The 22,404-nt window shown below is 43.9% G+C and overlaps 1 protein-coding gene across 7 annotated transcripts in view; it reads right to left on the bottom strand.

Annotated features, from left to right (window-relative positions):
- LOC127451166 (neuronal pentraxin-2-like) overlaps positions 1–14,285 on the bottom strand; it is a 36,199-nt gene extending 21,914 nt beyond the window's left edge. For 5 of the 7 annotated variants that reach the window (XM_051715643.1, XM_051715644.1, XM_051715641.1 and 2 more), the window contains exons 1-2: positions 13,407–14,285; positions 9,975–10,191 (exon numbers count right to left, since the gene is read on the bottom strand). In XM_051715643.1, the coding sequence (XP_051571603.1) occupies positions 9,975–10,191; positions 13,407–13,841 (652 nt within the window). In that variant the 5' untranslated portion in view covers positions 13,842–14,285. The remainder of the gene's footprint in view (positions 1–9,974; positions 10,192–13,406) is intronic. The other 2 variants (XM_051715646.1, XM_051715648.1) reach the window with 1 other exon arrangement.
- Positions 14,286–22,404: the final 8,119 nt, after the last annotated feature.

Raw genomic sequence — 22,404 nt, 5'->3', positions numbered from 1 at the left:
AATAACCTGAAAGGCTGTTCAGCAAGGAAGAAGCCACTGCTCCAAAACCGCCATAAAAAAGCCAGACTACAGTTTGCAAGTGCACATGGGGACAAAGATCTTACTTTTTGGAGAAATTTCCTCTGGTCTGATGAAACAAAATAGCAATAATGGCCATCGTTACGTTTGAAGGAAAAAGGGTAAGGCTTGCAAGCCGAAGAACACCATCCCAACTGTGAAGCATGGGGGTGGCAGCATCATGCTGTGGGGGTGCTTTGCTGCAGGAGGGACTGGTGCACTTCACAAAATAGATGGCATCATGAGGAAGGAAAATTACATGGATATATTGAAGCAAAGTCTCAAGACATCAGCCAGGAAGTTAAAGCTCGGTCGCAAATGGGTCTTCCAAATGGACAATGACCCCAAGCATACCTCCAAAGTTATGGCAAAATGGCTTAAGGACAACAAAGTCAAGGTATTGGAGTGGCCATCACAATCCGACAGAAAATTTGTGGGCAGAACTGAAAAAGCATGTGCGAGCAAGGAGGCCTACAAACCTGACTCAGTTACACCAGTTCTGTCTGGAGGAATGGGCCAAAATTCCAGCAACTTATTGTGAGAAGCTTGTGGAAGGCTATCCAAAACATTTGACCCAAGTTAAACAATTTAAAGGCAATGATACCAAATACTAACAAAGTGTATGTAAACTTCTGACCCACTGGGAATGTGATGAAAGAAATAAAAGCTGAAATAAATCATTTTCCCTACTATTATTCTGACATTTCACATTCTTAAAATAGTGATCCTAACTGACCTAAGACAGGGAATGTTTTCTATGATTAAATGTTAGGAATTGTGAAAAACTGAGTTTAAATGGATTTTGCTAAGGTGTATGTAAACTTCTGACTTCAACTGTATATATATATATATATATATATATATATATATATATATATATATATATATATATATATATACATACACACACATATATACATATCCATATATATGCATATACTGTATATATACAGTGGTGTGAAAAAGTGTTTGCCCCCTTCCTGATTTCTTATTTTTTTGCATGTTTGTCACACTTAAATGTTTCAGATCATCAAACAAGTTTAAATATTAGTCAAAGATAACACAAGTAAACACAAAATGCAGTTTTTAAATGAAGGTTGTTATTATTAAGGGAAAACAAAATCCAAACCTACATGGCCTTGTGTGAAAAAGCGTTTGCCCCACCTGTTAAAACATAACTTAACGTCATGGTTACTGGTGTAACCTCCGTTCCCTGATGGAGGGAACGAGACGTTGGTGTCGATGTAGTGACACTAGGGGTCACTCTTGGGAGCCCGAGACACCTCTGGTCTTTGATAAAAGGCCAATGAAAATTGGCGAGTGGTATTTGCATGCCACTCCCCCGAACATACGGGTATAAAAGGAGCTGGTATGCAACCACTCATTCAGGTTTTACGCTGAGGAGCCGATATAAGGTCCGGCCATTTCAGCGGGTAGTCCAGCGTTGTGGCAGGAGGGACCAACGTCTCGTTCCCTCCATCAGGGAACGGAGGTTACACCAGTAACCATGACGTTCCCTATCTGTCACTCACTCGACGTTGGTGTCGATGTAGTGACACTAGGGGTCCCTATACAAAACGCCACAAGGCTGAACTGTGTTACGTGAACTGGCGGTGTGTGGTGGGCAGACTTGCTGTGTGCCTCATAGCCAGCACACCAGGTCGACACGTAACCTCCCCCAACACAGTTATGAGTGTCGAACGGCCCTTTTTGGGGACAAGTCGACTACCCAGAGATAGAGACAGGCTTAACCCAGTCATGGCCTCTTTCCCCTTCTCTTTTTCCACTCCCTAAAAAGAAGGGGGATTATCCGACTGGGCCGCCAGGTCTAGTCGGGGGGTGTCCCTCCCAAGGGGAGGACACCGCGGAGACCACACCTCGCCCCAAGAGAGGGGGGATATTTAAGTGGAAGAATACATCACATGGTCTTTCCAACCATGTGGAGAGCCTTCAAGGTAGATCCTACCCAATGGGGGAGGAGTTACTACAACATGGAGACTGAGGGGCTCTGCCCAAGGAAGACGCAGTTTGCCAGTAGGGAAACGAACTAGCGGAAGATATAGATCGCATGGGGTTAGCCTTACAGGGAACCGCCACATGCGGAGCACCTACCCCAGAACCGGGCTCTTAGTTAGCGCGTGTACTGGGCCGGCAGCGAGTCTCTCCGAAAACTCGACTGCCACAGGGCTCGGAGGAAGTCAACCAGGGAACAACCTTTGTGAACACTACTGGGAATTAACAGCGCACATCTTCAGCTCAAAAGGAGGTGGAAGGCGCTATGTGCAAGCGATACACCCGGCCGGCTATCCCGGGCTTATCCGCTTGTGTTGCGTGCCACTACCTGGGACGAAACCGGTTCCACCCGGAGGTTGTAAAACCTTGCAAAGGTGTTGGGTGTTGCCCAGCCCGCTGCTCTGCAATGTCTGTTAGAGAGGCACCTCTGGCCAGGGCCCAAGAAGCCGCTACACCACGAGTAGAATGGGCTCGTAGCCCTACCGGGGGCGGCATGTTTTGGGCGAGACATGCCATAGTTATGGCGTCAATGAGCCAGTGGGCGATCCTCTGCTTGGAGACAGCACTTCCTTTCCGCTGTGCACCGAAGCAGACAAAGAGCTGCTCAGAGAGTCTAAAGCTCTGCGTGCGATCCAAATAGATGCGCAAAGCGCGCACCGGACACAGCAACGCCAGGGCTGGGTCTGCCTCCTCCTGGGGCAGCGCTTGCAGGTTCACCACCTGGTCTCTAAAAGGAGTGGTGGGAACCTTGGGCACATAGCCCGGTCGGGGGTCTCAGGATCACGTGAGAATAGCCCGGACCGAACTCCAGGCACATTTCGCTGACAGAGAACGCTTGCAGGTCACCTACCCTCTTGATGGAAGTGAGCGCAGTCAGGAGGGCAGTCTTCAAGGAGAGTGCCTTAAGCCCGGCTGACTGCAAAACTCAAAGGGGGCTCTCTGTAGACCCTGAAAAACTACAGAGGTCCGATGAGGGAACAAGGCGTGGCCTGGAGGGATTCAGCCTCCTGGCGCCTCTTAGGAACCTGATGATCAGATCATGCTTCCCTAAGGACTCACCGTCGACTGCGTCATGGCGTGCTGCTATGGCAGCAACGTACACCTTCAAGGTGGAAGGGGACAGCCTCCCTTCCAACCTCTCTTGCAGGAAGGAAAGCACTGATCTGACTGCGCACCTCTGGGGGTCTTCCTGATGGGAAGAACACCACTTAGCGAACAGACACCACTTAAAGGCATACAGGCGCCTCGTAGAGGGAGCCCTAGCCTGAGTGAATGTGTCTACCACCGCAGGTGGGAGACGGCTTAGGTCTTCCGCGTCCCGTCCAGGGGCCAGACATGGAGATTCCAGAGGTCTGGGCGCGGGTGCCGAATGGTGCCCCTTCCCTGAGAAAGAAGGGCCTTTCTCAGGGGAATTTGCCCGGGGGAGCTGTCACGAGGAGCGTGAGGTCCGCGCACCACGTCTGGGCGGGCCAGTAGGGTGCTTACCAGGACGACCTTCTCCTCGTCCTCCCTGACCTTGCACAGGGTCTGTGCGAGCAGGCTCACTGGGGAAAATGCATATTTGCGAATGCCAGGGGACCAGCTGTGCCAGCGCGTCTATGCCGAGGAAGGCCTCGGTGAGGGCGTACCAGAGCGGGCAGTGGGAGGATTCTTGGGAGGCGAACAGGTGCACCTGTGCCTGACTGAATCGACTCCAAACCAGCTGGACCACCTGAAGGTGGAGTCTCCACTCTCCCCTGCGGGGAACCTGCCGTGACAGCGCGTCCGCTGTAACGTTGAGGTTGCCCGGGATATGAGTGGCTCGCAGCGACTTGAGGTGCTGCTGACTCCGGAGGAGGAGACGGCGGGCGAGTTGTGACATACAGCGGGAGCGCAGACCGCCTTGGCGGTTGACATATGCTACCGCTGCCGTGCTGTCTGTCCGAACTAGCACGTGCTTGCCCTGGATCAACGGCCGGAACCTCCGCAGGGCGAGCAGAATTGCCAGTAACTCGAGGCAGTTGATGTGCCAACGCAGCCGCGGACCCGTCCAGAGGCCGGTGGCTGCGTGCCCGTTGCAAACAGCGCCCCAGCCCGTCTTGGAGGCGTCTGTCGTGACCATGATGCGCCTGGAGACCAGTTCTAGAGGAACACCTGCTCGTAGAAACGAGAGGTCGGTCCAAGGGCTGAAAAGACGGTGACAGACCGGTGTAATGGCCACGCGGTGTGTCCCGTGGCGCCATGCCCGTCTCGGGACTCGAGTCTGGAGCCAGTGCTGAAGCGGCCTCATATGCATCAACCCGAGCGGGGCCTCTTGGCCACCGCCGAGGACGCCATATGCCCCAGGAGCCTCTGAAAATGTTTCAGTGGAACCGCTGTTTTCTGTTTGAACGCCTTCAAACAGGCCAGCACCGACTGGGCGCGCTCGTTCATAAGGTGCGCCGTCAAGGAGACTGAGTCCAACTCCAAACCGAGAAAAGAGATGCTCTGAACCGGGAGGAGCTTGCTCTTTTCCCAGCTGACCCGAAGCCCTAGTCGGCTGAGGTGTGAGAGCACCAGGTCCCTGTGTGCGCATAACCCGTCTCGAGAGTGAGCTAGGATTAGCCAGTCGTCGAGATAGTTGAGAATGCGAATGCCCACCTCCCTTAACGGGGCAAGGGCAGCCTCTGCGATCTTCGTAAAGACGCGAGGAGACAGGGACAGGCCGAAAGGGAGGACTTGTACCGATACGCCTGACCCTCAAACGCAAACCGCAGGAAGGGTCTGTGTCGAGGAAGGATCGAGACGTGAAAGTACGCATCCTTCGGGTCTACCGCCGCGAACCAATCTTGATGCCGGACGCTCGCTAGAATGCGTCTTTGCGTCAGCATCTTGAACGGGAGTCTGTGTAAGGCCCGGTTCAGTACTCGCTGGTCCAAGATTGGCCGCAACCCACCGCCTTTTTTCGGTACAATGAAGTAGGGGCTGTAAAACCCCCTCTTCATCTCGGCTGGAGGGCCAGGTTCTATCGCGTCCTTCCGTAGGAGGGTAGCGATCTCCGCGCAAGGTAGCAGCGTTTCCATCTTTCACCAAGGTGAAGTGGACACCGCTGGACCTGGGCGGATGCCCAGCGAAGTGAATCGTGCAGCCGAGTCGGACGGTCCGGACCAGCCCTCGCGACGGACTGGAAAGCGCAAGCCATGCTTCACACGAGTTCCGCGCAAGGGGGACCAAAGGGACAACGTCATCGGATGTACCGGCGGGTGGGGCCTCGCGGCGGGGCGGAGCCTGAGGTGCCACACCCCATCGTGGCCGTGCTGAGTCAGAGGACATCGAAGCACTTACCTGGCTCCTTGTGACCACCCCCGGAACAGCCTGGGACGGGGGAGGAAGAGGCCTGTCCTCATGACCCGTGGAGACTGTCACATCGGGGGCAGATTTGTGCCACAGCTGGGCGCTCAGGGCGGGAGACCGCCGCTGGAGCGCCAACCTGCCAAATGGAGTGGTGGACGGTGGTCGTGATGCCAGCCGTACACACCGAATATGTGACCCAGGGAACAAGGAAACCACTCTTGCGGAGCTCTTGAGTACTGCAGCCACTTGGGCATGCAGCGCAATTAAATGCAAAAGGTAACAAAAAGAAGATCTGCTTACCAGCTCCAGAGCAGCGGGTTTCGTTGTCCCTGGGTCGCCCGTCTCAGGGGCGCTTCGAAGACCTCCGTGGGTTCTTCGGTGCCGGCTGTGAGACGGGTGGCGTCGGCTTCCTGCGGTGGGCTCCACGCCGGGGCCGGGCCGGAGGGGCGGGCTGCGGCGGAGCCGGTGCAGTCACCGCAGGGGGACGCCCTCGGCGATGAGTAGATGGGGGGATCTTGAGCCACGCCGGGGCAGGACAAGCCGGCTAGCACCCATCTACTGCTCTACCATCGAGAACTGCTGGGCAAAGTCCTCGACAGTGTCGCCGAATAGGCCCGCCTGGAAAATGGGGGCAGCAAGGGATCGTGTCCTGTTGGCCTCACCCATCTTGACCAGGTTGAGCCAAAGGTGGCGCTCCTGGACCACTAGTGTGGCCATCGTCCGCCCGGGAGACCGTGCCGTGACCTCCGTCGCTCGGAGAGCGAGGTCGGTCGTCGAGCGCAGTTCCTGCATCAATCCCGGGGCGGAACTACCCTCGTGCAGTTCCTTTAGCGCCTTGGCAGACTTGCAGGAGAGCCATGGCGTGCAGGGCGGAGGCGGCTTGTCCAGCAGCGCCGTAGGCTTCGACCGTCAGAGACGACGTAAACCTACAGGCCTTGGACGGGGCTTTGGGCACCCACGCCAGGTGGCGGCGCTCTGCGGGCATAGATGCACCGCGAGCGCCTTTATCCACCGGGGGATTGCCGAATAACCCTTGGCCGCCCCACCATCGAGGGTAGTGAGAGCGGGGAAGCTGAAAAGATCGGGACCGGGCAGTAAAAGGTGCCTCCCGCGATCTTGTCAGCTCTTCATGCACTTCCGGGAAGAAAGGAACGGGGCGGGGCGTGGCTTTGAGCGGCGCCGCGAGCCCAGGAACCAATCACAGAGCCGCGAGGGTTCAGGGAAGAGCGGTGAAATCCACTCTAACCGACGCTCGTGGCTGTCCGGGAAAGCATGTCGTCATCTCCGCGTCAGCCTGTGACTGGGCGATCGACCCCGAAGGGAGGAGCCCAGCCGAGGCTTCCGACTGGACGAGCCCGCTCTCCGATGCTGCGCTCGAGAGCTCATCACTTTCGCGGGCTCCGAATAAGAGGTCGAACTCGCCGTGAGACGAGCCGGCGGACTCACCCGGAAGCCCGATCGGGGCAGACGAGCGTGCTGGGGGATGGGAGTTCCGCGGGGGGATACCCGGCGGAGGCGGTCCCATTGGGGTCCCCAAATCGCCCCCAGTGCTAGCCGCGCTGGCCTCAAACCCGTGGGTAAAAGGACCGAGGCGGGAGTCTCTGGGGTGGCTCGCTTCCTTACGAAGGCGAGCCGCGACCGCAACGTTGCCATGGACACATTCTCGAAATGAGAATGTGACCATCCACGAACGCTGTCTCCACGTGAGCAGTGCCCAGACACGAAAGACAGTGCAGAGGAGGGAGAAGCCGCTGAAATGCGCCGTCAGATCCAGCAGGTGAATGAACAGTAGTATTCAGCTCAATGAGCATGACCGTTCGGCTCCGAAGAGAAAATCTGAATGAGTGGTTGCATACCAGCTCCTTTTATACCCGTATGTTCGGGGGAGTGGCATGCAAATACCACTCGCCAATTTTCATTGGCCTTTTATCAAAGACCAGAGGTGTCTCGGGCTCCCAAGAGTGACCCCTAGTGTCACTACATCGACACCAACGTCGAGTGAGTGACAGATAGGGAACTGTGGTTTATCACACCTGAGTTCAATTTCTCTAGCCACACCCAGGCCTGATTACTGCCACACCTGTTCTCAATCAAGAAATCACTTAAATAGGACCTGCCTGACAAAGTGAAGTAGACCAAAAGATCTTCAATGCCGAGATCCAAAGAAATTCAGGAACAAATGAGAAAGAAAGTAATTGAGATCTAACAGTCTGGAAAAGGTTATAAAGCCATTTCTAAAGCTTTGGGACTCCAGAGAACCACAGTGAGAGCCATTATCCACAAATTGGGAAAACATGGAACAGTGGTGAACCTTCCCAGGAGTGGCCGGCCAACCAAAATTACCCCAAGAGCGCAGCGACGACTCATCCAAGAGGTTACAAAAGACCCCACAACAACATCCAAAGAACTGCAGGCCTCACTTGCCTCAGTTAAGGTCAGTGTTCATGACTCCACCATAAGAAAGAGACTGGGCAAAAATGGCCTGCATGGCAGAGTTCCAAGACGAAAACCACAGCTGAGCAAAAAGAACATTAAGGCTCGTCTCATTTTTGCCAGAAAACATCTTGATGATCCCCAAGACTTTTGGGAAAATACTCTGTGGACTGACGAGACAAAAGTTGAACTTTTTGGAAGGTGTGTGTCCCATTACATCTGGTGTAAAAGTAACATCGCATTTCAGAAAAAGAACATCATACCAACAGTAAAATATGGTGGTAGTGTGATGGTCTGGGGCTGTTTTGCTGCTTCAGGACCTGGAAGACTTGCTGTGATAAATGGAACCATGAATTCTGCTGTCTACCAAAAAATCCTGAAGGAGAATGTCCGGCCATCTGTTCGTGACCTCAAGCTGAAGCGAACTTGGGTTCTGCAGCAGGACAATGATCCAAAACACACCAGCAAGTCCACCTCTGACTGGCTGAAGAAAAACAAAATGAAGACTTTGGAGTGGCCTAGTCAAAGTCCTGACCTGAATCCTATTGAGATGCTGTGGCATGACCTTAAAAAGGCAGTTCATGCTCGAAAACCCTCCAATGTGGCTGAATTACAACAATTCTGCAAAGATGAGTGGGCCAAATTTCCTCCACAGCGCTGTAAAAGACTCATTGCAAGTTATCGCAAACGTTTGATTGCAGTTGTTGCTGCTATGGGTGGCCCAACCAGTTATTAGGTTTAGGGGGCAATCACTTTTTCACACAGGGCCATGTAGGTTTGGATTTTGTTTTCCGTTAATAATAACAACCTTCATTTAAAAACTGCATTTTGCATTTACTTGTGTTATCTTTGACTAATATTTAAACTTGTTTGATGATCTGAAACATTTAAGTGTGACAAACATGCAAAAAAATAAGAAATCAGGAAGGGGGCAAACACTTTTTCACACCACTGTATATACATAGTGCAAATACAAATCTGTTATATACAGAAGCAAGGGAATGTAATGGCAGAAGAGGTTGGATGTGTTGGATAAATATAAAAAGACTAGACTGTGAATTGCACACAATTATTGCTCAATGGGGCAGTTTTAACTGTTCATGAGATGGATAGCCTGAGGGAAAAAACTGTTTCTGTGCCTGACGGTTCTGGTGCTCAGAAATCTATAGCGTGCTTGAGCTGCCCTGAATTCTGAAAACAGGGGGTTGGGAGTGTCCATCCAATGCTAACAGATGGGGCCTTTATAAATCCCACATCCAAAAAGGTCAAAGGAAGCAGTGGAAGGCAAACAAGTGACTGTAAATAGCAAGTTAATTTACATGCACACATTTTTCCACCAGCTACAGTTGCAGCCGAAAAATCCTGCCAGCGTTAGAGCTGTTTCATCCTACAACATTTTTAACATAACAATTAGTACTAACTGGCTAGGGACCAACATAGTAATCCACTACAAATGACTAATTATTTATCTAAAATTGTAATCAGATTATTTTATTAATTGCTTAATTGAAAAAGTAATCACATTACTAATTACTTTACTTTAAAGTTACATTATAATCCGCTCAACAAATTCAAAATTATGTCTATATTTCTTCCTTGTTCATTGTTACACACAAGTCATACACCCAGCACCTCACATTTCTCCTTCACAATGACTTGTTACAGGACTATAATTCATGTATTTTACATTAATAATATATTAGAAATAAGCATAAACCTATACTGTACTTAAAAGTAATTAAATTAATTGAAAGTCAGTCACTGTTATCTGATTAAAAGAATTTAAAATGTAATGCATTACACTACTTCTTTGACTAAAAAGTAAATAGATTACAGTAACTAATTACTTTGTAATTAGATTACACACAACAGTGGGGACCAACAGAGAAAGAAAATCACCAGCATTTGGGTTTGTTAGTGAACTTCTTGGCTATGCTGGTCCACCAGCAAGGCCATCACCAAAACCAGCCCAAACCAGCTTGTACTGGCTTAAACCAGCATGGATATTTATGCTGGTTTTATCTGATCTTTTCATATGAGAAATCACCACATAAGTAAAAAAAGTGATAAATTCTGTCTCATTTGTTATGACTCTAAGAAACATTAAGACAAGACTTAAAGGACTGATTGAATAATTAATCTCTTGAGATGTGCCATACTTTTCTCCAGCTCGGTGATCCTGTCCAGCAACGATTTGAGGGTGTTCTCGGTGCGTTGGCGGTGAGCAGCTGTCTCGTTGTACAGCTGGCTCTTTTCCTCCTCAAGTTCAGCCACTCTGGTCAGCAGCTGGCCCTCCAGGTCACTCAGACGGTGCTTCAGCAGGTCTTTCAGCTCATTCGGAAAAGGTCCACTGGATGTGTTGGCACGCAACTGCTGCTGCAGGAGTAGAGAGGATAAAACTTGTATCTGCTTCGACTTGCTAGCAGCTTATGCTGTTATAGCTAATACCTGTACATTACAGCAACACTGAAAAAAATTATTTTGTGGTGTAGTAAATATAGCAGAAAAGATTAAGTACTTGTAATGTAGATTAAATCTACATTGAATAAATTAGTTTAAGCGTGAACTTCTACATTTAAACATGTAAAAATTAATGCTTTAGCTTATAAGTAAATATTATTTATTATTATTTGTTATTTTTACAATGTGTCATCGTGTATTTATCCTAGAAGTAGAAAACCTTTTCATATTTATTTGCTAATTTGAGTAAATTTTACTGGTAAATACAGTAAGTACATAATACTTAAAGGGATAGTTCACCCAAAAGTGAAAATTCTCTCATCATTTTTTCACCCTCATGCCATCCCAGATGTATATGACTTCTTTCTTCTGCTGAACACAAATGAAGATTTTTAATAGAATATCTCAGCATTGTAGGTCCTCACAATGCAAGTGAATGGTGACTAGAACTTTAGCACTCCAAAAAGCACATAAAGGCATCATAAAAGTAATCCATAAGACTCCAGTGGTTTAATCAATGTCTTCTGAATTTATATTATAGGTGTGGGTAAGAAACAGATTATAAATCTGAAAGTGAAAGTGGAGATTTATTGTAAAAAAAAGGATTTACTGTAAATATTGATCTGTTTCTCACCCAAAGTGATTGGATCGCATCAGAAGACATATATTAAACCACTGGAGTCATATGGATTACTTTTATGCTACCTTTATGTGATTTTTGGACCTTCAAATGTCTGGTCACCATTCACTTGCATTGTATGGACCTACAGAGCTGATATATTCTATTAAAAATCTTCATTTGTGTTCAGCAGAAGAAAGAAAGTCATACACATCTGGGATGGCATGAGGGTGAGTAAATGATGAGAGAATTTTCATTTTTGGGTGAACTAATCCCATTAACTTTTTAAAGCTGGTGTTCCCAGCATGCACTGGGTTTGAATAATTAATGAGCTTGCAAAATTTCACAGTTTGGAAGTTTATTTACATAATTTTTAGGGTTAATTTTGTTGTTACATTTGGTAACTTCTCGTTTTGTGCAGTCTTAAGTTCATTTTCTGCTCTAAATTACCCGTTCATGACCCTCCATAAACCATAGTCACACTCAAAATTACATTAAACGATTAAAAGAGAAAACATAAACCCACATCGTGTGGTTTGAAAACCTGAGTCTATTCAAAATATAAATTAAACCTGGAAATAAAGTTTTAGGATTTTGCAGGTGCGATTCACCGAAAAAGGGCTGAATAGTTGATCGGCTTGTGATGCGTGAATGGCTTGCACGCGCAGCGAGAGTCTCGTCACACTTTATTAGTGTGTAGCCTCCCATTCATCTGATGAAAACACGCTGCGTGATCATGATGAAAGATTACATCAAGATGTAGACTGGAATGCAGGTGCGAAAAACTTCTTATAAATAAAATAGCCTGCTCCTCTCTCGCTGTTGTTTGCATGCTAGTGATTACATGATTACAAAGACATAATAGAAGAAATATTTAAGATTCCACAATTTCGTGATCAGTAATCAAATAAGCAAATTTGTGACATAAACTGTGTTAACTCATTTGTACATAAGGACAGGTTTTCTTTCATGAAAGCACTTTTCAAGATGCTCTGTGAAAAATCACATGCAGGACCATAATTATATCATAATAATAGGGTTTTGCACAAAATTTTCACTCAAAATGTTATGCTGATAATATCATTTGTAATGAAATATAAACGATTAAATTACAAAAATGAAAAATAGAAACATTTTCACAAGGTTTTCGACCCCTGGACTACAGTATTAACAGTCAATTATGCATAATTATTAGCAACTAATCCTAAACCAAACCCTTACCCTACACCTATAGTAAGTACATGTTGTTAATTAGTAGTAATCAGTAGACACTGTAAAATAAAGTGTAACCTTTACATTTTACTAAGTTTATTCAAACACCATGCATATCATATTTGTAAGGAAAAGTTACAGAATTTACTAAAATTTTTAAGTTAAATTTACTCACTCTAATTAATATTATGTCATAAAATTAAGCTAATTTCACAGTTTTATACCATTGAGATTTACTTAGATTAATAAATAAAAATTAAATAAATCTTACATTTTTTTCAGTGAAGGCTTCCCAACCGTTGGGTTGCCATGAAATTGCATGAAATTTGTGAAATTGTTATAGAAATGTCAATGTTGAATTATCCCTCTGACGCATGGATTATTAAATCACAATATGGTTAAATATGTCTTTTAAAGATACATCTACTGTTGTCTTAAAGTCCTTTTTGAGCAGTTTCATTAAAAACGTCACTGAAAATCATACCTTAAAACGTATTTGTCTTTAGGCCCCCAGTGAACAAGCCGAAGGCGACTGTGGCAAGGAACACAAAACCCCATAAGTTGTTTGCTAATGGAGAAAAGAAACCTTGGGAGAAACCAGGCTCAGCTGGGGGAGCCAGATCCTCTCTGGCCAAACAACTTGAATATAATGCTAATATTAGTTATCAATGTGTAATACAAATCATGTATTAATCAAGCAGACTGAGTAGATGTTCAAACTATTGACTGTGAAAACTGACTGAACTGTAAGATTAATCATTAGATTGTGCAAGGGAGTGAGTAACCCTTCACTCTCATTGCAGTATATGGAAAAAATATTTAATGAAATTGAATGGTGACCAAGGCCTGCATTCTGCCTTAAATCTCCCTTTGTGTTCCACGGAAGAAAGAAATTCATATGGGTTTAAAACAACATGAGGGTGAGTGAATAATGACAGAATTTTCATAAGTGGGTTGAAATATCCCTTTAAGTGCTTTATGCAAATATCCTGCTGTATTGGTATTAGCATCAGCCATTACAAACCCAGTATCGGACGACCACTAATTTTGAGCCACTGTCGCTCTACGCTGCAATATATTTAGGCTACTATTAGTATTTGTTTCAAAATACAAAAATGCTTCAAAAAGGTCCCTCCCACACAATCTTACATGGACAATGACCTTGTTTTGACGCGCTTGAATTAAGCAAATTTCATTGATCATTAGAGATCCCTTTTTCTTCAGTGCACCATAAACAGATCTTAAGTGGGCATTCAATTATCACTCTTATCCAGCATCACTCAAACACATACACGCTCACCTCCAGGTTCTCCAGGCGGTCTTTCAGACTCTGCATGGTCTTGCCCAACTGCTGGACAGTCTCGGCGGGGTCGCGCGGCAGGTCACCCATCGTGTTTTTACTATAATCCTTCCTGCGCGCGTTGCCTCGCGACTTGGCGTCAGCCTCGCAGCGCGCGAGTTTGGAGTTGAGCTCTTTAATAGTGCCCTGTTGACTGACTATAGTTTCCTTCTGTTGGAGGATGGTCTCTCGCAGTTGAATTACAGTATTCCGCAATTCTTCCTCCTGCGGGCTGGTGCTCTGGACCCGGTTGTTCGTGTCCACCGGGCAGTTGATGTCGGTGCCCGCGGGCACGGCCGTGCACACGAAGCGGTTTCCTTTGGCGCCACTCGCGCGAGCCACTTTCCCGCTTCCTGGCGCGAATATAAGCAACAGTGCCACAAAGAGAGCTGTCATAACGGCCGTTTAAACTTCAGACGTTAATGTTAGTTTGACTTAAAAAGACACTCAACGTAGTATGAATGTAATTTTCGAAAATACATTCGAATATGCTATTTTAAAAAGTTAAGAAAGATTAGCTGCAATTGGGCTGGAAGTCCCAAGCTTTCTGTGGACAAATACCGAGTTTGAGCACTTTAACTCTGTTCTCGCGGTCAGTTAATGTTATTTAAAGAATAAAACTGTTGAAGCCGCTCTAGCACAACGCGTGTAACTCCCTGTCACATTCATAAAGATCACTGAAAAAGAAGTAGCTGTGCAAATGAAGAGAGATTAGCTGGGTTGTAAATCCAAGGCTTTCTATCGTCAAACACCGAGTGTGAGCGCTTTAACTCTCTTCACACAGTCAGTGTGGTGCTGAACAGATATATAAAGACTCTGGCGCGCGCGGATGGATTGAGCTTCATCTACGTCACTTACTCCTGCGAGTCACACTTGTGTTTTATATTGACTCTCTCTCTCTCTCTCTCTCTCTCTCTCTCTCTCTCTCTCGTTCTCTCTCTGACCGTCCGTTAATGCCTTGTTGAATAAACAGTGCGCTGGGTAGATACACCCCAGTGCAAATAGTGGCAAACATTATTTGCACCCCAACCCTGTTACAAATAATGGCAGATACTATTTGCACCCCTAATTAAATACTAACTGTATAGGGGCGTCACTGCAGCGTGTTTATTGTGTTTATTTAGAGTCCCACAGACACACTACACCAACCCCTACCCCTAAACCTAACCCTAACCTTAATTTACAAAAATCAACCATGGTTTTACTACAGTAAAACCTTTTAGTAGTAAAATCATAGTAACCACAAAGTTAAACGTGTATAATTAACACCATATTACTGTTGTAACACCATTGTTAATTGCATTAAATCTATGGTTTCTGCCAAAACAACAACAACAACAACAACAAACAAACATGGTTACTACAATATTATTTTTGATGTATTATTATAAGTAGCATTAAAGAAAATATTAAGAGAGGAGACAGGAAACAGAATGCGAAAATGAGTGTGACAAATACCAAGTGTGACTAAGGCTGTGTCTCGTTTGGAAGGCTGTATGCTAGGTAGGACACATCCTTTGAAGGCTGCAGTATACCGAGTGTCCTCCTTTAAATAAGACTCGTTTAAACGAGACGGCCTTCGTAGCACAAACGGAAACAGAACGTAACATGGTTGCTATGACAGCACGCCACTCTTTAACAAGCGCGAGTGCTTCGAGTGAGAAGGGAACAAAGTCCCTTTTAGAAGGGAATGCATGAGGTACATTTTAGGAGAGTTATAGTGATGTAAAGAGAAAAGAAAATAGATTTCACAGGTATACTTTTAGTCTAATACTTTATTTTAATTATATATTAATATAATTATACATATTATATACTCTGCACACATCTACTGAGGTACTTCAACTTGGGAATTAACATTACTTGCGTTTGAACATCATATTTATGGGCAAATTGCCGTAAATTTTTTTAGACAAGCAAAGAATTGTGGGATGTGAGTGCTCACGAAGGATACACCTCATGCATCCTCCGAATTCCCGTGAAAGAAGATCACATTCGAAGGATGCATTTGGAGTGTCCTACTCGCTTTTATGAAACGAGACAGCCTCGACCTCCGGAGGACGCATCCTTCCAAACGAGACACAGCCTAAGGTGCAGGTGCACTGGCGTTACACACCACGCCACTTAAGGGACACTTTATCAGATGCTTTTATTAAAAAGGGACTTACAAATGAGCAGCGTAGCAAGCAATTTGTCACACGAAAGTCAACAATATCTGCAGTATCACACTGCCAGGTTCTCAAAGTGGCTAGAGTAGTATAGAAGCTAGTGTAGAAGACAGACAAGATTATTATTATTATTTTTTTTTTTTTTTTATATTGTTAAATATGACAGTTTTTCTGAATTGCTAAAACACATTTCTTGAAAACTTCCCCCATTTTCTCACAACTTTAAACACAAAACCAAATCTCCAAACTACATTTACAAAACCCCTGACTCTTCTGGCAAAATCAAACAATCGCCTCAAAACCATTTCATCTGTGCTCAAAATCAAACAATGCTTTCAGATCATACACACAGCCAGGCAATGCTCTAACACTACAGAGCATTCATTAGACACTATATCAGAAAATGGAGAACACAGCATCCAGGTTATGCATTTACAGATTTAAAAAATAAAAATAAAAAAATTGTATTGTATATAGTAACCACATTTTGCAATACAGTAGTCCCACAGCAAAACCCCAAAGAACAAAGAACACTCTAAATGAAAAACACATTACAGTACACTCACTCAAATATGTTGTGCAATTGCAAAATCAAAGTCAATGAGAGATTCATTCTGCCTCAGCATCATGTTTTCACATCATTAGAAACAAGTGTGAACAATTTTGAGCCATTGTGTGTAAACGATGACAACTGTGTTATAGTTGTGTTTAACATTTGATGCCCGTGTTTACCATTTTGCAACACAAGTGCATCACAGTGCAAAATGTGTTTTAGTGAGAGAGAATGTGTTTAGAGTTTTGTAAAAAGAGTGATTGATTCGACAAATGGGTTTTGGCCACTGAGTATTGGTTTAGAGAATGGGGTTTAGTGTTTTAGCAATTCAGAAACACTGTAAGTAATTGCTTTTAGTGTGGATTGGTTAAGTGCTCTCTAAACAGATATGTTTTCAGCTGGTTCTTGAATGTTGAGATGGTTTCAGCAGATCGTGTTGAGGTTGGAAGCTCATTCCACTTCAGAGGAACAAAGAAAGTGAATGATTGTGAAATAGACTTTGTGTCTCTATGCGACGAGACCATCAGCTCTACATTGACCGCAGAGAGCGAGTTGGAACATGGAGGAATGAATTTAAGTAAGAGGGTGCTGTTCCACAGGCTGTCCAGAAGGCCAGAGTCAAAGCCTTGAATTTGATGCAGGCAGCTACAGGTAACTAGTCGAGTGAAATCAAGAGTGGGGTAACATGAGCCCTCTTTGGCTGATTGAAAACCAGATGCGCTGCTGCATTCTGGACCATCTGCAGTGGCTTAATCATGTAGTCAAGTCTTGAGATGACCAGGACTTGAACCAGGACCTGTGCAGCATATTCAGACAGGAAAGATCTGAATTTTCTGATGTTGTAAAGAGCGAAAATGCAAGACCGGGCGGTTGATGAGATGTGGGCAGTGAGGTTAGGATGGTAATCTTCCACCACTCCAGTGTTCTGAGCTTTCCTGGTTGGCGTTAGTGTCATTGAACCAAAATGAATAGTGAGGTTGTGGTCAACAGACAGGTTGGCTGTGATCACAAGGAGTTCTGTTTTGGCAAGGTTGAGCTGAAGGTGCCGTTCCTTCATTCAGGTTGAGATCTCCGAAAGGCATGCAGAGACTACTGAGACGGGCTGAGACAGTGGGGTCGTCAGGCTGAAACGACAGATAGAACTGCGTATCATAGTAATAAAGTGGTAAGAAAAGCCATGTTCCTTAATTATCGGTCCAGTATCTGATATCCCATATGTGGAATAGAAAATAATGCTTGAGTGAATTCAGTTAATACAGTGAACCCAGAAAGCTGTTGGATACTTAAGACACTATAAAAATGTTATGGATCTCATTGCATTTGATGATAAAATATCATAGACAGAACAAGCACACTTTTCAAGCAAAAAAATAAATAAATGAATAAATAAATAAATATATATATATATATATATATATATATATATATATATACTGTTCAAAAAGAAGGCAAAAAGTATTTAAACACTTTCTGGTTGTCATCCACTAAAATCACCTTGCCACAATTTGGTTAATGTTTTGTTAGTTCAATTGATTGCAGATGTTACTTTGTTTGATACAATAGTGTTATTTCTGTCTTTTTCACCGACAGTAGGTCAAACCACAGTGAAACTGCTCTCCAAAGCAAAACTTTATACTGGACTTGTTTCCTCCACACTTTGTTGATATGTGGCCACATTCTTCACCTGACATCAGTGGCAGAGTTAGAGTTAATGGCCTGTTACTGGCAGTAACAAAGAGTGGGGTGGCATGGGTCACAGGTTTGGTGACAGTTTCTATGTTTGTTTAGACACTCACAGCGGGAGGCAGAAACTTCTCCTGTGACTCCACCCAAACTGAAAAACACATCTCTCTATCTCCCTCTCTCCCTCTCCCTCTCTCTCTCTCTCTCATACACAGTTTTTTCCTGTCCTTTCTGACACAGGGGGATTGCAGTAAGCTTTGCACACAAAAAGCTATCAAATGCCTAAAACATATGCATCATAAAAAGGTTAATTTAATAAAAGCTTTTTAGGGTGTTCATAAACTGCTTTATGGATAGAGACTAAATTTGGCTCATCATTTAAAAGAAAAAGGTTTTAGTTAAGGTGTTAGATATCATGAACTAACAATGAACAATACTTTTTAACTGCATTTATTAATCTTGGTTAATGTTAATTTATAAAAATACATTTCACTGTTAGTTCGTAATGCATTAACTAATGTTAACATAAAACTGTTATTTGAAAAATGCATTTGTATATGTTGAAATTAACATTAACCAAGATTTACAAGAGCTGATAAAGTATTGTTCATTGTTATTTCATATTTATGTAGTTAACTCATGTTTACAAATACAACGTTATTGTAAAGTGTTAGCGGTATTATTTAGCCATTAAAATCTATTATTTCCACTTTAGTGCAGCATTGGCCACGTTTCACAGCAGCAGAATACGGTTGTCAGTCCTGTATTTAAGTGCTTAATACAGTTACATTCACACACAATTTGGTTATTTACGAGAGTCACAACCACATTATATAACTGAACTGACACCCGTAAGTTTTCAGGACTCACAACCGTATTTTCAGCAAACCCGTGGTGTGTGAACGGAACTGTACTGGACAACTAGTTCTAGGTCTGTCACGCCATATCATGTGAGAGGCACGGTGCACGATAAACGCGCATCTCAGGTGTTTCATGTGGGGTTTCTTAGCTTAAGTGGATGGAGATATAAGCTGCGTGTCATCTATCTTCCACAGAGCTGCTTGCGGGCAAGAGCCGTGCAACACAAATGCTGAGCTCTGCACTTGGTTAAAAGGCAGTCAAAGCTGCTTTCGATTACCAATAATTATGATCTGATGGATGAACTCATGCCTCGATTGCACTTGCATATTTAAAAGAGCGCAACAGTGCTCACCCACTTTTTCAGCCATCTGGGTTCCGGTATTGTTCCCATTTATTTTTTCTGTTGGCTTTTCATAAATTACTTCATAAAAGAGTTGTAAGCCATGAACCAAACCAACCAGCTCCGAGGTGAATCACAACATTACAAACTTTGTTTTGAAGCAAAAAAGTATTTAAAAATCAGACATAAAGACAAAGGTACAAAACTGTGTGCTTGCCATCTTTCATTGGGCAAGAACTAGAATTCCATGAAGCATTGCAAATGACTTAATCAAATAAAAAACGACGGGAATATATAAAACTATTGATGTTAGGTTGTTGATTATTAGAAAAGAAACAATATATTTTAAGTTTAGTGCAAAATATTCTGATATACACAAATATTTAAGTAGTTTAAGGTTGAAGGGAGACCGATTTGATTATGCCATTCAGAGTGCGTCATGGGAGTGGGTGGTCGCTCCTGGGCTCGTTTTGCGGGCTTTGTTTACTGCGGTTCTCTGATTGGTGGACCTTTCTCTGCTGGACCATGGGTAATGCAGTTGTTCACCAGAAATTCCTTTATCAAACATGATTTTTAAACAGTTATGTTGAAATAACGTAGACTGATGGCTTCAACGGAAGCATATACCATTGATGAACAACTTCGGAGCTCACGGTAGGTCTGTCTTTAAATGCTTCTAAGTTATCATTGAAAATCAATTAGTCTATGGAAAAAATTAGTGGGATTTTTACTTCCGGAACCAGACTGTTGTGCTCTATAACGTAGCGTGAATTGTGATAAAACCTTCTGGTGTTATGGATGTCACCATCTTTGATATTTACTTATGATATTTACTTACAGTCTGTCACTATGATTACAGGTGTTACTCAAGGCTATCGGGAGAATAGAATACGGTTGTGACTTCGGTTATTAGTTCAAACAGATAGTATTCAAGTAAGCTGTTGTATGAACAGGAGGACATTTCGAGACTCACACCTGTTAATAAATACTGTTGTCAATCCCAAACAGGGCTGAACTGGTAATCTGGCATACCGGGCATTTTCCCGGTGGGCCGACGCACTTTGGGGCCGATCGGGGTGGACTGGCCATCGGGAGAACCAGGCCGGCCGCAAAACGGGCCGAATGGGCCGCGATAAACTGAAATGAGAAGCCGCATTATGCAGAATGGGCCACAAAACGGCACCGCGATATGCCGAAAGGGGCAGCGATATGCAGAAAAGGACAGTGGTTTGGGACTGACTTCCATATTTACTAACAGCTTTAACCGTAGTAAAAGTGACTAAAGTAAATATCAAAGATGGAGACACAAGCAAGTCTTATCACAATTGATGACACGTTATTAAATAAGTCTAATCAAGGTGTGAGTTCATGTGTCCAATCATATTTTACTGACTGCGGCTTTCAATAATATTTAAGCAAGTGTAGAGCGCAGCATTTGAGTCGTGCGGCTCGCGCCCAGACCACAAAGGCCCGGGTATACTTAATTTTTCTGTGTTCCATATCGGATCGTGCCTGGCCAAGTGCGTTGCCTTTCAAAGTATTCTCTTTTGACCTCGTTCGACGCATGCGCATTACGACTGCTTTGTGATACTCTTTTAGTATAGCCAACTGCAGGCGCATGGCATGTCCAAATTTGCGTCACAAAAGATGTCTCCTCACAAAGAATATGTTAGGCAAAATTATATACACTTCTCTTTCTATACAATAAAAATTAATGGGAACTGGGGCTGTCAAGCTCTAAAAATGACTTAAACAATCACCATTAAAGTGTCATAAAATTTATTTGACTTGTGAGCGAAATTCTAAGTTTTATGCAGCTATATGATAGTGTGAGGGACAGACAGAAATTAAATCAATGAAAAATTTTCAAACCACTTTTAAATTTCATTCACATTTGCATGCATTCACATACGGCGCTTCATAACATTAAACATCATTGGTTCTTGCATGTTTTGACATTGACATCAAATCTGATAATAAAATGTTCATTTTTGGATGAACAATTTGGTAACACTTTCTATGAAGCCCATATTTATATTGCATTGTAAAGGCATTATAATGCATTAGTAATGTCTCATAATACACCTTATAATTGTTATAACGTCTCATAAATAATTGTAACCACAATTATAATACTTGCCTATTCATATTTATATGCATTATAACACAAACAAAATCCAGTTTTATCTGCAGAAGTTGCTGGCGGCCAAAAGTTTGGAATAATGTACAGATTTTGCTCTTATGGAAAGAAATTGGTATTTAAATTCACCAAATCAACTGATCACAATGTATAGTCAGGACATTAATAACGTGAAAAATTACTATTACAATTTGAAAAAAAAAAAAAAATCTTAAACTACTTCAAAGAGTGCTCATCAAAAAATCCTCCACATGCAGCAATGACAGCTTTGCAGATCCTTGGCATTCTAGCTGTCAGTTTGTCCAGATACTCAGGTGACATTTCACCCCACACATCCTGTAGCACTTGCCATAGATGTGGCTGTCTTGTCAGGCACTTCTCACACACCTTACAGTCTAGCTGATCCCACAAAAGCTCAATGGGGTTAAGATCCATAACACTCTTTTCCAATTATCTGTTGTCCAATGTCTGTGTTTCTTTGCCCAGTCTAACATTTTCTTTTTGTTTTTCTGTTTCAAAAGTGGCTTTTTCTTTGCAATTCTTCCCAGAAGGCCTGCACCCCTGAGTCCACTCTTTACTGTTGTACATGAAACTGGTGTTGAGCGGGTAGAATTCAATGAAGCTGTCAGCTGAGGACATGTGAGACATCTATTTCTCAAACTAGAGACTCTGATGTACTTATCCTCTTGTTTAGTTGTACATCTGGCCTTCCACATCTCTTTCTGTCCTTGTTAGAGCCAGTTGTCCTTTGTCTTTGAAGACTGTAGTGTACACCTTTGTATGAAATCTTCAGTTTTTTGGCAATTTCAAGTATTGTATAGCCTTCATTCCTCAAAACAATGATTGACTGATGAGTTTCTAGAGAAAGCTGTTTCTTTTTTGCCATTTTTTACCTAATATTGACCTTAAGACATGCCAATCTATTGCATACTGTGGAAACTCAAAAACGAACACAAAGACAATGTTAAGCTTCATTTAATAAACCAAATAGCTTTCAACTGTGTTTGATATAATGGCAAGTGATTTTCTAGAACCAAATTAGCAATTTAGCACGATTACTCAAGGATAAGGTGTTGGAGTGATGGCTGCTGGAAATGGGGCTTGTCTAGATTTGATCAAAAATGACTTTTTTCAAATAGTGATGGTGCTGTAAATCAGTAATGTCCTGACTATACTTTGTGTTTAGCTGAATGCCACTTTGATTAATTAAAGTA

This window comes from Myxocyprinus asiaticus, chromosome 14, assembly GCF_019703515.2.
Source record: "Myxocyprinus asiaticus isolate MX2 ecotype Aquarium Trade chromosome 14, UBuf_Myxa_2, whole genome shotgun sequence".
In the NCBI taxonomy this organism is placed as follows: domain Eukaryota; kingdom Metazoa; phylum Chordata; class Actinopteri; order Cypriniformes; family Catostomidae; genus Myxocyprinus; species Myxocyprinus asiaticus.
The sequence above is the reverse complement of the archived record's forward strand: the minus strand, read 5'-3'. Positions and strand labels throughout refer to the sequence as shown.